At 33.4% G+C, this 17,344-nt stretch overlaps 1 protein-coding gene across 1 annotated transcript; it reads left to right on the top strand.

Annotated features, from left to right (window-relative positions):
- Positions 1-4,458: 4,458 nt before the first annotated feature.
- On the top strand, positions 4,459-5,424 carry LOC113867815. Its single transcript, XM_027503303.1, has one exon. The coding sequence runs from the start codon at positions 4,480-4,482 to the stop codon at positions 5,086-5,088; it is 609 nt and encodes a 202-aa protein (XP_027359104.1). The 5' UTR covers positions 4,459-4,479; the 3' UTR covers positions 5,089-5,424.
- The last annotated feature ends 11,920 nt before the right edge of the window (positions 5,425-17,344 follow it).

The following is a 17,344-nucleotide window of genomic DNA, read 5'->3' as shown; positions in this document are numbered from 1 at the left end:
TGTTACCCCCATCTCACGGATACCACGTGGGCAGTCACAGGTCGCTCAACAAAGGTAGTGGTCAGAAGTCTTGTCAGGAGAAGAGTATGTGGCCTATGGTGCACCCACACTCACTATTGGTGTCACCACCACTCTCTCTTCTCCAAGGTATTTCTACCGTCCTCATTTCCCACACCTTCAATGCAATTCCCTCTGAGTAGAATATGTCGAAGCTTTTTGTGAGGGGCTCAAATTCTGGTTAACGTTTTCATTGTATTGGATGGCACAACGTTTGTTAGCCAAAACATAATTGGGGGGCTTGGTATCAGATCAACTTGTGTGATGAATGGGGCTTGTATGATAAAAATCACATAGAAATACTTACTAATAAAGATACTCTTTGGGTTCAGGTGTTACGCTCTAAGTACGCTTGTGGCGAAGATTTGATTCTAGTTGTTAAAGAAAGGCTGAATATGTCTAATGCTTGGTGCGAGGTGGTTAGGGTTTGGAACAAGGTTAATCATAATTTGGTTTGGGAAGTTGGAGATGAAGCAAATGTAAACCTTCTAAACTCATGATGGCTTCCTGGACCATATATTCTTCTCTATATAAAGCCTTTTTTCCCATATTGAAACCTCTTTTTCTCTAAAGGTTAAGGATATGATAGACAATGAAAGGGGATGTGATGATTGCCGTATTCAGTAAAAAATATTGCAATTAAATGCAGCTAGGGGTCGACCTAGATCGTCTCCCAAGGAACAACAGATTTAGTCAAAGATTCAACAAACCAAAATTAAAAACAGCAAACATGGGGGGTTTTATAAAAAATTTTAAACAAAACTCAAACAAAATTCAAATCACACAGTTGTTGGCAAAACAGAATGAAACACTAACAAATCTAAAAATGCAAGATATTGATTCACTTAACAAGATTACGAATTGCTTGCACCAGATTGACATTAATTAATTTCATTCACTAATCTTGCTCCTCAACTTAATCCACTAAGCGAGAATTAAATTGAGAAATTACAATTAAACATTGCATAAGCTAATCCTGGGTTTAATACATGGTTTTACCAAAACAACATTTACTAAGCATAATTGTGAATTCAATTTCACCATGAATCCAACCGAAATAACATTCTGATTCATTAAGCAAGATTTAGAAAATCAATTAAGCATTAAATCAAGAGATTAACAACAATAATTGGTGAAGCAAAACAAGATACAATCCGGGCATACAATTCATAATCCAATTAGTGAATCAACTCAAAATCTACTCCATAGCTAATCAATTAGAACCGAAATATAAACAAAATGTAAACTTACAAATTCAAAAACTAGAATTTATAACCAAGAGATCAAAACAGCAATATAACCCAAAACTGTAATCAACAAGCAAATGATTAAACAGCAAGATTCAAAGATTTGAAGGGAGCAAAAACCGAAAATGGAACCAAGAACAAAGAACAACACCCAATCTAAAAAAATGAAAATATTTAAAGCATAAATTGAAGGAGGAAGAAGAGTTACGCGAGCATAAATTGGAGAATTTGAATTGGAATTAGAAATAAAATTTGAAAATTATCCAAGAAAAACAAGAAGAATCCGAGAGCTATCTATTCTCAGAGAGAAGTTACGTAAGAAAAATATCTAGTGAGTGTGCCAAAAAAAATGTTGCTGCGCTGGCGCTTTTTTCAATTAGGGTTATTCCCCCCTCAAAATCTGGACCCACTCATTGGATCTTCTAGAAGCATTCCAAATTGGGCCAAAACTAAAAATAAAATATAACAAAACAAAACCCAAATTCGGACATGTGCGGGGCAGATTCCGTGGTGATTTTTTGACCTCAAATTTGTCCATCTTCCAGTTGGATTTGGATGATGCACGTGAGAGAGACATTTATATCTTTGCCTCTTAGCTTTACAACGCACTTGGAATCGCTCGATTTGGAGTCCTGTAGCTCCAGATATGTCCTTAGCACTGAGCAAAGGTCAAACTGCCAATAAACATGAAATTTAATTAGTTTTGCAATTAAGTCCACAATTTAAATGACATTTAACAAACATTAAACTACCACAAAATTAAGCCTAAATGTGACAGTAATTAGGGCCATAATGATATGTAATTACACAATAAAAATGTCCCATCAGGATGAGATATCAATCACCTTATGGCAATCCTTACTTCTATTGAGGTATCTTTGATCATGGAACATAAGCCTCCAGTATCAGACATGAATGACAAGGTGTGTTAGGGTTGTGAGAAGGATGGGGCCTTTACCATAACATTGGCATATAAGTTGATTACTGGAGGTATAGTATCACCAAATTCCCCTAATTTTGATCTGGTGTAGAGGTGGCTTGGGATGTAGAAAAGTCGTTTTCTTCGATGGCATGTGCTGGTTAGAGCCTTGCCAAGCTATGATTTGTAAGGCATGTAACTAATGATCATAGATGTCCTATTTGTAAGGTGAAGGTTGAATCGGTCCTTCATATTTTTCACAATTGCAAATATGCTCGAAGGGTGTGGATGAATTTGCTTCCCTCCTCGTGGAGGTATAACTTCTTTAGGCTGGTTTTACAGGAGTGGATGAAGCATAACCTCAGATGCACTACTTATACTTACCAAGTCCCATGGCAAGTTCTGTTTGGTATAGCTCTTGATGAATTATGGACTAATAGATCTAAAGTGGTTTTCGAAAATAATGTAATAATAGAGTGTGCAGTTCTTTATTAACTGCTCTCTAAAGTAATCTCTAATGTATGACTTTAGAGAACGATTCTTTATTAACTGCTTTCTAATGTATAACTTTAGATAGCGGTTAATAGAGAACCGCTCTTAGAAGTATAGATCTGAGAGCGGTTCAACACTACCTGTCAAATAAATTTTTTGAATATTAAATATAAAGTTGACTTTGACTGTTAAATATTAATTTTTTTTCAACTTTTGCTCCTTTTATTCAAAAGCAATATATGTAACCACATTTGATTCGACAACAATTCTAAGTTAGGATTTATTCTAGGCTCCACAAGATGCCTTTTACCTGCCCCTGGATCAGAAATAAAAATTTAAATTCTCTCTTCCAAACCTTGCTTACCTACCAGAGGATTTACACCCTTCTTTCTTAGAATGAGGATTATTTAATTACCATGTTATGGAGGACAAGCAAGCTAAGTTATCCTTGAATTGGGTACCAAGTTTCTTTGTTGCCACAAGGATATTTGGAACTAAATTAAAGGTGCAAAAACCCCTTTTGAACCTTCCATTGCTAATCCCCAAAAGAAAGGAATGCATTCGTAGGGAACCATGTAAATAATAAACTAAAAAAAGGGTATAGGTGTTCCCAGTAGAAGGCTCCGATGGAGTTTCATGGCTAATATATGAATCAAGCATTTTTCATTTTGGCTAATAAATAAATAATAAAATTTTAACGTTGGGGCCCCATTGTCTATTTGAGTCTTCAAGCCAGATCATATTTGAACCGTTGAATCCCTTTTTTTTTCCGAAACCGACCAAAACCAGGGTATTATATAGCCTAATAAAATAGTCCCTTTTTTCCTTTTAGTTAACAACGCTCTGGTGTTGGTATATTTAAATTTAACTCATCAACTATACTACTTAACACATTAAAACATATTAAAATCTAATAATATTATTATATTGACTTAGATTGTATTTTTCTATTTAATTTAATTTATTTTCAAGATTTTAATATTTTAACTTTTAAAATCATATAAATTTTATTCTACTTATAGATTATAGTTTAAAGAAGAAACTCTTTATCAACTCAAATTTTATGCTTGAATTAGTGTGTTTTGAAGAGAAGTTTAAAATAATCCTCATAATTCAATTAATAAAATTTTGAGATAACAAAAATAAACATGAAAATATTGTGTTTTCGAAGAGACTTAATTAGTTCATATAAGTTAAAGAGATAAAAACTGCAAATATACTAAATTAGATGGATAAAAAAATATAATTAAATCAATTATATTTAATATTGTATATAATTATTTTTAATTTTTATATACACGTTTATTAAAAAATCACACTTTTAAAATGAGAGAGAAGAGAGAACCACAATTATTAGTTCTTTATTGTTAAACAAAACATTTTCTTACATTGTTCCGTTATTATATATCTCATTGGTCGTTTATTTAGATTATATTTTTGAAACGGATGGTTGCTTTCTGTGTTTTCTTTTCTTCAAATATCGTGTGGAGTGGAATACAACGAGGAGCGGTTGTTGGGTCCATTTTGAAAACCCACTCTTTCATTCGTAACCCTTCTACAGCACTTCATCATGTTCTCTTCCCTCTATATAACCCTCATCTCTTCTCCTTCCATCTTCTCTCATCGGGTTTTCTTGTTTCTGCGAGGTTTGTTAAGCCTCGCAGAAAGTAAGAAAACCCAAACGCAATCTTTGATTAACAAAAATCTCTTGAATTTTATTCTCTTTCTATCTCGAGGTGGTATATTGTTTGTAAAATCTATGATATGGAGGCACACTCTCCAGTTATAGCAAAGAAGCTATGGAATGTGTTGAGGATCACCTTCTTCATGATCAGGAAAGGTTTGGTGTCAAAGAGGAAGCTTATTATGGACATGAATTTGATGATGAAGAAAGGGAAATTGCTTAGAAAATCTGTGAGCAATTTCATGTCAGCTCATCATCATCACAATTCAAAGAGTTTGGCACGTGGTGGCTATGGCATACAGGAATATGAATTCTCTTGTAGTAACAGTCCAAATCCTGTTTTTTACCACATGCCAAAGCGAAAGCACCATTTCAACTTCCCTTGCATGAACTCTCCTGAGGTTATTGAAGAGGAAGAAGAGCCTAGGCCAGTGGTTTTGGTTCCTATGACACCTGAATACACCTTCAACCTTAGGTTTGATGCTTCTGATTTTGCTTCTGGAGAGAGAAAGAGCCCTCTCCTCTCACCCTTCTCTGTGAGGATATCCAATTACTCATCTGAGGATGAAATTGAAGAGAGTGGAAATGGTCAAGTTGATGATCAAGCTGAGGATTTCATCAGAAGGTTCTATGAACAGCTAAGAATGCAAAGCCGCATGCAGTTGCTGCAGTACCAAGAGATGATGTAATTGTATAGAAAGGCACAACTATATGCTCTTCAATTCAACATGTGACAAGAAGTTCTTTCTAATCCATTCCTGGGAAGGAAAATTTTGTTTTGGAACTCTTTCAACATTTTTCCCAGGGAAATTGTATGTGGTCCATGCACTGTATTTGATTGATTTCAACTTGATGTAAAGTTTTTGAGCATTGGATATATTTCCACTTCGTAATTCTATTGATTTTCATAATATATAATTCAATCTTTTTGTTTGCCTAGTAACGGATATGTGGTATATTCATATTGTGTTTTGTAATAAAAGGATATGAAGATGTTGGCTTGTACCTTTCCCCATTTTGTTTTGGTGTTCCATCGTTGTAGGTATGGTGGTGGACCTTGTGATTGACCCTTGGGAATAATATTTGCTTTTGCTTTTGCTTTTGATATGTTATTTTAGGCTTTCTGGACTCACCCACCTGCACCCACATTTTCAACTACCATTCCCACTTTGTTTTTTGGGGTGTATGTTGCTAATTGCACTCTTAATCACTCCTTATTTATTCATCAAATGTCCAAATGTGCCATCCCCTCCTCCATGTATGTGTAAGAAAAATATGATGAAGAATGTCAAAACAACCTAACAATTTCAGAGTATTTTGTTATATTGTTTACATATTTGGTTTTGTTTGGGCGTCTCAATGATAAAGAAAACAAGTATATGGGTCTTTGATGGTACGGAACGAAAACATAATTGCTGTAAAGGGTGTAAGATAAAGGTCCCAGTATGATCATGACTTGAAGTTGTTAAAGCAATAATTAATTATAAAATGTATTAAAATAAGTTAAAAATAAATTATTTTAATTAATTATATTAAAATTTATTCAATAAATTAACAAGAGCTCATAAAAGTTCACTCACACAATCAGCAAAACAAACAAAAAAAAGTTCACATGCACACGCACACACGTTATGACCACTTATTAAACTAGATCAAATTTCACTATGCCAGAAATAAGCTTTTGAAGCACTAACTTAGATAACGGTTAGTAAAAATCGCTTTGTAACAATACATTTAGAGAGCGGTTAACGTTAAACTGCTCTCTAAAGTCATATATTAGAGAACTGTTAATAAAGAACTATTCTCTAAAGTCTTTAACTTTTATAAATGAAATACGTTCAACTCATGAATCTCTTTGTCTTCCAAACAAAGTTGGTCTCTTTTACCTCTGTAAGTTCTTTTCATCTTTTATGCATTAACAAAGTTGGTGTATTTGTTCTCTTTCACGTTTGTAGGTTCTCTTCATCTTCTATGTTTTTACAGTTCTTCGTTCACATTTGTAGGTACCTTTTTTTATAGTTCTTCCCATCATTTCTTTCTTTCTTTTTCTCTTTATTAACGGTAAATCATTCATTCTCTCTTTCTTTCATTTTCTCTTTGTTAATGGTAAATTATCTTATTAATTTGTTTTCTTTTTCTCTATTTACTATTTGATTTGTGCAGATATGGCTTTTGATTAACATAGCGTATGAACTCAATATTTAATTTTGATTTGTGATAAAAATGAAGAAATTTTAATTGTCAGACTTGTAAATTAAAATTTAAACGTAACAATAAATTAATTTTAGTTTGCTACAGAAAACTCGCAAATAAATAAATTTCAAATTTCAGATTCACGGTTTAAATTCATATTTTGGAGAGCGGTTCTGCGTTGAACCGCTATCTAATCTTACACCCATACTTTGGAGAGCGGTTCCACGCGGAACTGCTCTCTAATCTTAACATTTGAGAGCAGTTATTTAACCGCTCTCTTAAATGTAATATATTGGATAGCACAAAATTTTAGTGCAGTTCTAAACGCTAGCCAATTTAAAACAGAATCACTTTCTTATCTCATTTTTGGCGTAGTGTTTGATTGTTTATCAATTCAAGTCTACATGTGATTTGTTTTAATATAAATATCTTATGCGATTTGCTTAAAAGTTTTTACTAAAGAGGTCACATTTATAAAATTTTAGACAAAATTAAAATGATAAATATTTCATTACATTAATTTTTGGGTATCATATCTATAAATATTTAAATTAATTATTTAAAACTTAATAACATAATTATGAAGATATTATTACATAAAAATAGGAATGATACATAATAATTTTATTTTACCTCATTTTGTATTTTCTTTTTCATTAACTATAAAATCTTAAGTAAACAATAACGACAGATATTATATATTTTTTAATCAAAATTAAATTATTAATAAATATTAACAAAAGAAAATTAACGCTATTAATATTAACAAACATTGATATAATTAAAAAATTGTTTGCTAAAAGAATATTGATGCATTGACAAAAATTAATAAAAAAATTATTTTCCATATTAGTTATTCATACTTGAAAAGTAACATATTTTTACATCAATTATTAACGGTTATAAAAAATTTTATATTTTTATATTGATTATATTTACATCAGTTCTCTGATATAAAATTTATTGATTTAAAAGATTTTTTCTTACTAATGATAACTAATAATTAAAATTTTTTATGTACTCTCCTTTAAATATACTGTGCTCAAGTTAATTTAAACCTCAATTTAAAATTCAATATCTAAACTAAATACCTAGTTTAAGCCTCAATGGTCATAACTTTTTAATTACAATAGGCAAAAAATACCTTTACAAATTACAGGATCTGACTTCCTATACAAATTTCATTTATCTTTAAAATCTTACATAAATTTCCTTGTGTATAACAATTAAATTTTTCGTTTTACAGTAAAAATTTAAATTATCAAATACTTCTACAAAAATTTTGAAATAGCAATAAGCATTCGGTTTCTTTACTCATCTAAAGGTTAGGTTTTCTTTTTACAAATTTGGTATATTATACCTTCTGTCTACGATGAAGATTGCTTTGAGTCAGCTCCAACCAAACAATTCTGCCTTTGTTCATTGTTTCTTGCTTTTGTGTAATCATCTCTGCATTCAATCCATTACCCTTATGTTCTCTTTAATTTCAATAGTTACGAAGTAAGGATGACAAATCCACTTTCATATTTAATGCAGACGCTTGATGTTCGTGATACATTTCAAGGCCAGGCATCCTCAAATAAAATGTTTAGGTTAAATTATAATTTAGTTCTTATATTGTATATACGTTTCAATTTAGTCTCTACAGTATATATATATATATATATATATATATATATATATATATATATATATATATATATATATATTAGTCTTGACATAAGTAAATAATTTTTAATTTGTCATTGTTAATTATAAACATTTTATTACACTTTTTATTAATTTTAGACTTTTAACATTAGAAATAACAATTGAGATTAAAAAAAATTTAACACGTTAGATATAAGTTAAATGAAAGACTCAAATCAAACATAAAAGTTTTTAAACTCATACCAGTGTAAAAATATCCTACTCCAATATATATATATATATTATTAAATTTAATTCTTAAAAACGGTAGTGCATTTATCAGTCATTTTAAACCATTTTAAATATTAATGATTATACATACATGCATAATAAAAAAAGTATTTAATGATAAAATATAGCTAAATTAATATATTGATCTTTTAACTCTTAGTTTTGTTCTAGTTTTATTTTAAAATTTTTTTTTTTACCCTAATTTTGATTGATCACTTAACTTACAAAAATATTTTAAATAAATCAACGTTAACTTTAATCATTATTCATCTTCTTCCTCTTTATGAACTTTGGCTAAATCATTCTTTCTTCTCTTATTTTTCAATTGCATTTTTTTCTCTTTCTTTTTTGACTTCTTATTCATGCATCCACTACCTATTTCCCTCCTCCTTAAAACTTTAATAAAAATGTTCTCTTTTAGATGCCTTCTCTTGTCCCTCATCTATACCTTTTCCCTCTTGAACCTAAAATTTTTTCTCTTTTCTTTGTGAGTTTTTCAGTTGCGTCTTAAATTTATTGATTATGTAATGCATAGAGAAGCTTTAGAGAATGTTTTCAGGTGTAGAAGCAGCACTAGGCAATGCACCACCAAATTCCAACATCCTTGATTCCTTTTTTAGAAAAGATCTATGACATGTTAAGCCCTTTATTTCAGTATAAAATTTTTGCATTTTGAAAGAGAATTAAAATTTAACAAAACGTGAAAGTCCAACATTCAGTAATAAAACAAGGCCTTATAATAAAATTTTTAATTTGATTATATATAATTATCCATTAACAGTATTTACATCAGAGTTGCTAGACATGTAGCTAAATAGTCTAGACCTACTACTAAGACCTAAACTAACAAAATAAATAATAAAGCTACAATCTTCACAAAAGCACTTTGACTCCACGCATTTCTCAGCCTGACCTTCTAGCATGAAAAGTAGATGTTTCACCTGTCACACCTGCTCACATACCACTGTACAATCATCACAACACACATACACACCGACACAGACAAATGTAAGGGTAAGCTTATATAACTAACAGTCATTACTATAGAATATAAAAGTATTAGAAATGTAATATTAATTATGGATAATTATATAAATCTAAATGTATATTCATGTGTGTATTTTTAGATATATGTTGTGAATATGTATATATATATATGTAGATGGGTGTATGCATGACTAGTTGAGCTGAAATAGGCTAAGTGCCTAAGTGCAGGATGTGATACTGGGTTATTCTCGCTGTAGCGAGAGGGCCCTGGGAGGAAGGATCAGAATTGTCGCCTTCTCGCTGTAGAGAGAGAGCGACAGTTTGGGGTGCATTTCTGGGTGCAGTCTTGCTGTAGCGAGATTCTGTAGAAACCAGAGTACAGTTTTCTCTGATTTTTTTGGCTGTAGCGAGAATGTCGCGACCAGAAAAGGATTTAAAGGGGGTTAGGGTTCGGGGAGAGTTATTTCTCCCTCTCCCTTCGAAGTTCCTTTGATCCTCTCGTTCCCAAAGCCCTATTCCACCAATTAATTGCCTCCAAAGTCGTTCGGGAGCTTGATTGAAGGTTGAATCCGTGTGGGGAACGCTTGGAGGTAATATTTAATGGTTAGGGTTTTAGTTTTTCATCCCCTTTCTCTGTTTTCGTGTTTCCCCTGGGTTCTTATGGAGTTTCTCCATGTGTTTAGGATGAAATTCGTGAAGGGGAGCATTTCTTGGTGGATTTAGCACATAGGACGTCAATCCAAGGTAAGGGAGGGACTCTATCTTACTCTTTTGTGCATGAATTGTTGTTGTTTTGCTAAATATGATGTTGTGGCTGAGTTAGTGGGTAGGAAATTGCTAAGAAATGTAATGTAGGTCAAGTGCCGTGATGTGTGAACATTATGTGTGTTGACCCGAAATTGAAGGATTGTATGATAGAATGAGGGCATGTATGCCGAGTGTTGTGAATGGGTATGGGTATTCGTGCCGTGTATTTAAATGAATATTGTGGAAATGTGGGCCCAAGGGCCGTGTAATATAAATGATAATTGTAGGTTATGTGCCGTGTGCTATGAAATGGAATGTGGGTTGTTTGCCATGTGTAAGCATGATTACTGCATGCCTGAATGGAATATGGGTGATTGGGAGTATTAGCGCCGTTGTAATGTGCTGTGAATGGTCCAGCGATACACTGAGGATGTGGGAGATGGGGACGGTAGAAATACCTTGGGGAAGAGGGAGTGGTGGTGACACCGACTGCGGAATGGGTGCACCATGGGCCACACACTCTCTTCCTGACTAGACCTCTGACTACTATCTTTGCTGAGTGACCCATGACTGCCCACATGGTATCCGTGAGGCAGGGGTAACCGGCGACCACTCATGGTGTAAATCTATGATCACAGTGCTATAGTGAGTGAGGCTGTTGTGCGTATGCATGAGTTTGTGTATTGTGCTTGTGGGTGTGATAATGCTGCTTGTACTTACATCTGTATGAATGTATTGGAAATGAGTTAGAGGTGAGACTCTATGCTTGATTGTGGTTTAGTAGTGCAGGGTACTCACCCTTACAGTCATTTTTCATGTAATCAAGATGATCAACACAGAACTCAGTGAAGGGGTGGATGGAACTGCTATAGGACTTAGGATAATATTTTGGAAAACTGTTGTAGTTGAATAAGTCCTGTAGCAACTGTTTGATATAATTTGTAACCCCTTTTTCTATTTGAAATGGTTGATGAAACTTGAATTAAAAAATAGAAATTTTATTATTTCAAAAATTTGTGAAATTTCTTATTTATTGAAATTAAATTTAAGGTGTTACAGCTTGAACGAGATCATTCCAGAATGTTCAATTTTGCAAGACTCAGTCTCGCTTAAACGAGAACTATCTCGCTTGAGCGAGATACCCTGCACCCAGAATTTCCAATCTCTTCTCCGAAAGAAGCAATACAAGTTCTCGACTATAATCCCTAGGTTATCACATGCACAACTATTAAGATTCTGGTAGTGTGGTTTTTATTTAGTTTTAATCTTCTTTTCTTCTTCTTTAACTTCTTATTTTTCATTTTTTCTTCCAAATTTATTAGAATTTTAGTTTCTATAATTTTTCCTACCTTACTACTATTTTTGGTGAAAATTGCTAAAGTTTGGATATTGATTGCAGGTTATTCAGCGCCAAGGCACAAACCTATGTGTGCCAAAGCGCCACCCAAGTGTGACAATGTTCTCTCGGGGTCATCCTGTGCCAAGGTGCTAGCTTGTGTGCGCTAAGGCGCTTATCACGATTAGCTAATGAAGTTATAGAACTTTCAGCACCAAAGCGCAGACTTTTGTGTGTCAAGACACAACCTTAGTGACTTGGACAAAAATAAATATGTATAAGATAAAAGGGATTGTGAGATACATTATAAAAGAAGAGGAAAGAAGTAGGGTTTTTCGAGAGAGGACCAAGGGGCAACTCTTTTAGGGCAGGAAGAACAGACTCACACTTGGGTCTTTGGAGAGAAAGATTGGACAAAATTTCCAGATTCATTTTCTTCTCAAGAACGTGGCAAAGGGAACATCTCCTTTTCTTGTGTCTTTCATTTCTATGATGGATTGCTAAATATTTTGTAGTTAGGGTTGAAAGATCCCTTTGAGATTGTGATGTGATTAGATTCTTAACTCTAGTTTAAGCTTCTTTTGATGTTAGCTTGTGGATTTATTCTTAATGCTTCGCATGAACTAGCTACTCATGCGTTATTTTGATGAACCTTCTTGACATTGAAAAATGGAATGAGTGGTTGTGCTTCTTGATTTACTTGCCTCATCATTTAATTTTCTAGGAATATAAATTATTGGGTGTGTGATCTTTTGGTTTTCTTGTACTAAAAAACCTTATACTCCTACATTTGGAATTAAGGAATTAATCTTTGTGTATAGGTTTAAGACAATTTGTATACCAAGGAATTAAATATGAATTAATTTAGTGGAAACTTTTCTTAACATCTTCAAAGCTTAAATTAGCAGGGGAGTTTAGTTTATCACATGAACAATGGGTGAAGTCTAATCCTAACTATCTTGTCATTGAATTTTCTCATCTTCTTTCAAATTTTGTTGTTTATTTACTTGCAAAGTGAATTGAATCAATTTATATTTTAGAGTCTCCTTCAATCCTAATCACATTCAATTAGTTCAATTTAGTAAACCAATACATGTTTATATCAATCTCCATAGGAACGATACTTTACTTTCACTATATTACTTGTACGATTCAGTGCACTTGCTGAAGGCTTTGTCAACAACACACTTAACCATCAATCTCTGACCCGCACTGCTAAATTACATTCAACAACATCGTCACACAGCACTCTGAATACATTGCTCCTTATCTAGTAATCATATAAATTTCATATTTACATTCCAACATATGAATAATTCATATAATTCAAGCATATACAACACCATTTAAAAGGAATAATGCATATACAAAAATATACCAGTCTAACATTTATTCCTTTATTTATTACATTAATGTATTTTCCTATTTTTTTTAATAAATCAATGCCTAATTGATAAAATTTGAAACCCCAAAGCATATGACAGGTTGAAATATATATAGAAATGATGGGTTTATGTCAGGAAGTTTGTGGATATCTTTGTTATACCTTAAAATGGTATTGGTATTAGTGTTGAAGGCATTAGGGTGATTAGTGATGATGGGGTTTTTCCTTGAGGTGTTTAAAAGATTTGTCACAAATCCTCATCAAAATTTAAACAAATTAATGTAGTACTAGGGTTACCCTAGATTGTCTCCCGTGAACATTGGCTATTAATCTTCATTAAACATGTTGAAGGCAATAATTGAACAAGCAATTAAAATGGGGGTTCTGTGGTTTCAAATCAATGTAAAGAGCCACAAGCAAACGAGTTTAATTAATTTAAATAATAGAAAGCAGCAATCCTTAGTTCATCCACAAAGATTCTATCCTCATTCCACTCAAGATTTAACATTCATCCTTTCTCCCATGAATTAGGTTAATTTAACAAGCGAAAATCAACCTTATGGTCCTAACGAAATTATGCAATTTGCTAGGCTCTAATCTCTTATCCCAAAGTTACACAACCTTAGAATTAAACCTAGGATTAAGCAATCCCTAGTTTAGAATCTTCTTAAAACAAATTAGGGTTAATTAAGCAATATCCCCCTCATTCACCATTAATTCAATTCAAGAGATAAGGAAGAAGTAATTCATGAGAAGAAAGAAATTATATTATCATTAAAATCAAGGAACTCAAGAATCTGTGTGAACTTACTAAGGATTACACAAAATTTAGCCCTCCATGGAAATGGGGGTCAAAAACACAGTTGGGAAATGCAGAAAATTTATTAACATTAATGTAAAAGCAAGAGAAATGAGAAACCAAATCCTAGGTTGGACCCTTGGCTGTCACCCAAGGTTGCCCTAAGCTCTGAAAAACGTCCTAAATTTAGTAAAGAAGAGAAAAGGTTCAAAAAGTGTAAGAACTCTCTACCCTAATTTGGCAAAAATATATTTATACTAAAGCTGACGCCCTTCAAAGTAGTTACTATCATTCTTTCATAGTAAACACGCATAGCATCAGTTGAATTTTGCCTCTCTGGAGTGATTACTATGAACTTTCATAGTAACCACGCGCAGCACTGCGACATTTTAGACTCTCTGGAGTGATCACTATGAACTTTGATAGTAACTACGCGCAGCACCTTCAATTCTACATGCTCTGGAGTGATTACTATGAACTTTCATAGTAACCACGCACAAGTTTAGTGGATTCTGGGCTGCTGTAGTTGTCACTTTAAGCTTTGAAAGTGATCACTTTGGTCCCTTTGTTGGAAGTGGCTTGCTGTAGTTGTCACTATCAATCTTGAAAGTAGTTACTTTCACCTCAAATTCCTCAAAATCCAATAATTCTTCAAAATAAGCTTGGGAATTCCTGCCACAATATTCAAATGATCAAAACATGTAAAATAAACTATCTAAATCAATGTAAATTAACCAAAAACTAAGAAACCTATATTATTTAGCCTAATTGGAATATTCATCTTATTTATACTATCTAAGTCTATTCTTTTCTATAAAAAGTAATAAATGATGTATAAAGATTTAGTAAAATATGGATTCATCACAACCCCAAACTTAAACTTTTGCTTGTCCTCAAGCAAACCAAAATTCAAGGATTTAAGTAAAAAGGGCTGGACTTATCCAAAAAATTTTCTCAAAATTTTTCTGTTCCAATTTTTCAACTCTAACATACACTTCCTCCATTTCAAAATCATGGAGTCATTCAACAAAGAAAGCACACTCATATCAATTAATTTTATGCAAAGTCCCATACAAGTGAAACAAAAATTCAACAAGGTTTATCATACTTCACACAATGCAAAGAAATTATCAGGCTCACAAAGTGGTGTTTCACTCTCCACTCGTCAGTGTTTCAGGCTAGGTATTTTCCTCAATACATGCAAATTGCTCTACCCTACCATATGCTTGCCCATATTCTCAATCTCCTTTGCCTTAATACAATGATTTACCTATCAAAAGGACTTGGTTGGTCACAAATAGGGATAGGTAAGGTTCAATTTGATCAAGGAGGGTCAAAAGCTCAAGTGGGTTTTCAAGATAGGGGAATCCTTTTGAGTGAGTGAATACAACAATTAGAATGAAATGCATCAAATGAGGTAGCCTAAGAGGTTCAAGCATTCTTTCACCTTATTTTTCATCATTTTTCATTATATGAAGATCTCTTCAATCTCTTGGACCTTGCTTCATTTTATTTTTTTTCTTTTTTTCTTTTTTTTTTATGATTTCTTGGACTTTGACAATCACTCTTTTCCTTCAATTTTAAGCAAATTTTTTTTTTTGACATGTATTAATAACATGTATGATGTCCACCACCCCAAACTTGAGAGGTTGCTTGTCCTTAAGCAACTACCGTCAAAATTGACACCCCAAACTTAATATTTGCATACACTCTTGATGTTACTCAAAAGAAATACGTTCTTGATGGGAGAAAAAATGTTTTGGCAAACTAAGTTTGGCAAAAGAAAGGAATGTAATGCAATAAGGTGCAAAGGTGGGTAATGGTGAGTGGGTGTGTGTGTGTGTAAAGGAGGCCTCAATAATCTAGATAAAAATTGCATAATGCATATTCAACTAAGAAACAGGACAAGTTCTAGAAGATAGATGCAAAATTACATGGAACATACATACAAAAAGGAAATTAGGGATCGATTCTCTACCATGGTAAAAATGGTGATAACTACTTGACATCATGTGAGGATAAATCACCTTGTAAGAACAGATATTCAGCATGGCATGGAGAGAAAATTATTTACAAAAGTCAAGTGTGTTCATGAATTGAATGAAAATTGCAGTAAGAGTCTAGAATTGGAATTACAAAATTGGATTCAATAAAAAAAAAAGAAAAAGAACAAAGATATATTTTTGTATTTTGATGTATAATTGTGAAGGAAAAATGAGGTTAAGAGTATATGAAATAAAGGCAATGAACTTCACCCCCCTTTCAAGAATGATAGTGCCTCAACTCATGGGCAACAAAAATTGATGCTCCTCTTGATGGAACTGAGGGCATTCTCTGCACAAAGAGACAATGAATTCAGCACTAGAAGAAGCAAAATACTCAAATTCAGATAATATATATATATATATATATATATATATATATATATATATATAGCATAAAAGAGTTAGGTTGCTGTTCAAAGTAGAAGCAATAAAGGGAAAATTAAAGGCAGGGAAAATAAATGGAAAAGTGTACTAATTATAGGAAAATTAGCTGAAAAAATATGTACAATGAAAGACAAGGTTAAATAAATAACAGAAATAGAAATTTGAAGCTAAATTGCATCCTCATCAGAGCTGGAGGATAGGTCATCATTAGCTGCATCAATGTCGGTGTCTTCATCATCCTGCTCCTCTGCTGCTGCTACTAGGTCTGGTACTGGCTCCCCCTCTGAGCTGCTATCTTCCTCTTCCTCCTCCTCTTCTGCTATAAGTGTAAAAGGCGAAAGATCATTCTGAACTACTGCTCAAAGATAAGGGGCATAGTAGATTTGGTCAGCAGTCATCCCCACCTTCTTCCCTATGTTGAGCAACATAGTCTCTGTGAGGGTCAGAGCAGCCTTCTGACCAGCATGTATAGCATCTTGTCGCAGAGCTATTTCCTTCAGCTGGTCCTTCATTTTGGAAGGGAAGCCTTTCTTTCTTGCAGGTTGGGGAGGCATCTCTGGGGCTGAGCTCTTGTGATCATGCAGGGAACTGCTCTGATTTTCTGCTGATATTCCCCAAAGTCAACTCTAGCATCTTGGCAGAGCATAGTAATGATGAATGGAAAACCCATGGAGTCTTTCTTCCTAGCTAGGATCTCCATGATGGCATTGCTAATAATATCGCCAACATGGATGGGCATCCCTATCATGATGGCATAAACTAGCTCTGCCCTCTTCACTGCCAGGGTAGATGAGTGCATGACTGGCATGAAGGAGCTAAGGATGAAGATGCTCCAGAATTTGGCAGGTGGAAGAAGGTGCTTTGTAGTCAGATTCTTAGGCTGGAGCTTCTAGTCAGATTCTTAGGCTTGAGCTTCATGTCAAATTCCCAGTTTTCTCCAGCCTTGCATATTACTTGAAGGATTGGCTTGTAGTCCTTTTCCTCCAAGTAGTTGAAAGTAGTGTAATCCAGCTATCCAGGCCTCTTTTCAGGAAGAGGAATGTTGAGGATCCTCTGGATGTTGGCAGGGTTAAAGTCTATCACCTTGCCTCTTACCATGGAGTGCCTGTAAGGGAAATCATCTCCCTTAACCTTGAAGGCATTGGCATAG

Source organism: Abrus precatorius, unplaced genomic scaffold, assembly GCF_003935025.1.
Source record: "Abrus precatorius isolate BTA unplaced genomic scaffold, Abrus_2018 Scaffold5, whole genome shotgun sequence".
Taxonomy (NCBI): Eukaryota; Viridiplantae; Streptophyta; class Magnoliopsida; order Fabales; family Fabaceae; genus Abrus; species Abrus precatorius.
Note: the sequence above shows the minus strand (reverse complement) of the source record. Positions and strands in the feature narration are given on the sequence as shown.

Coding starts and splice junctions, on each gene's coding strand:
- LOC113867815 (XM_027503303.1), top strand. CDS start 4,480: ATGGAGGCACACTCTCCAGTTATAGCAAAGAAGCTATGGAATGTGTTG.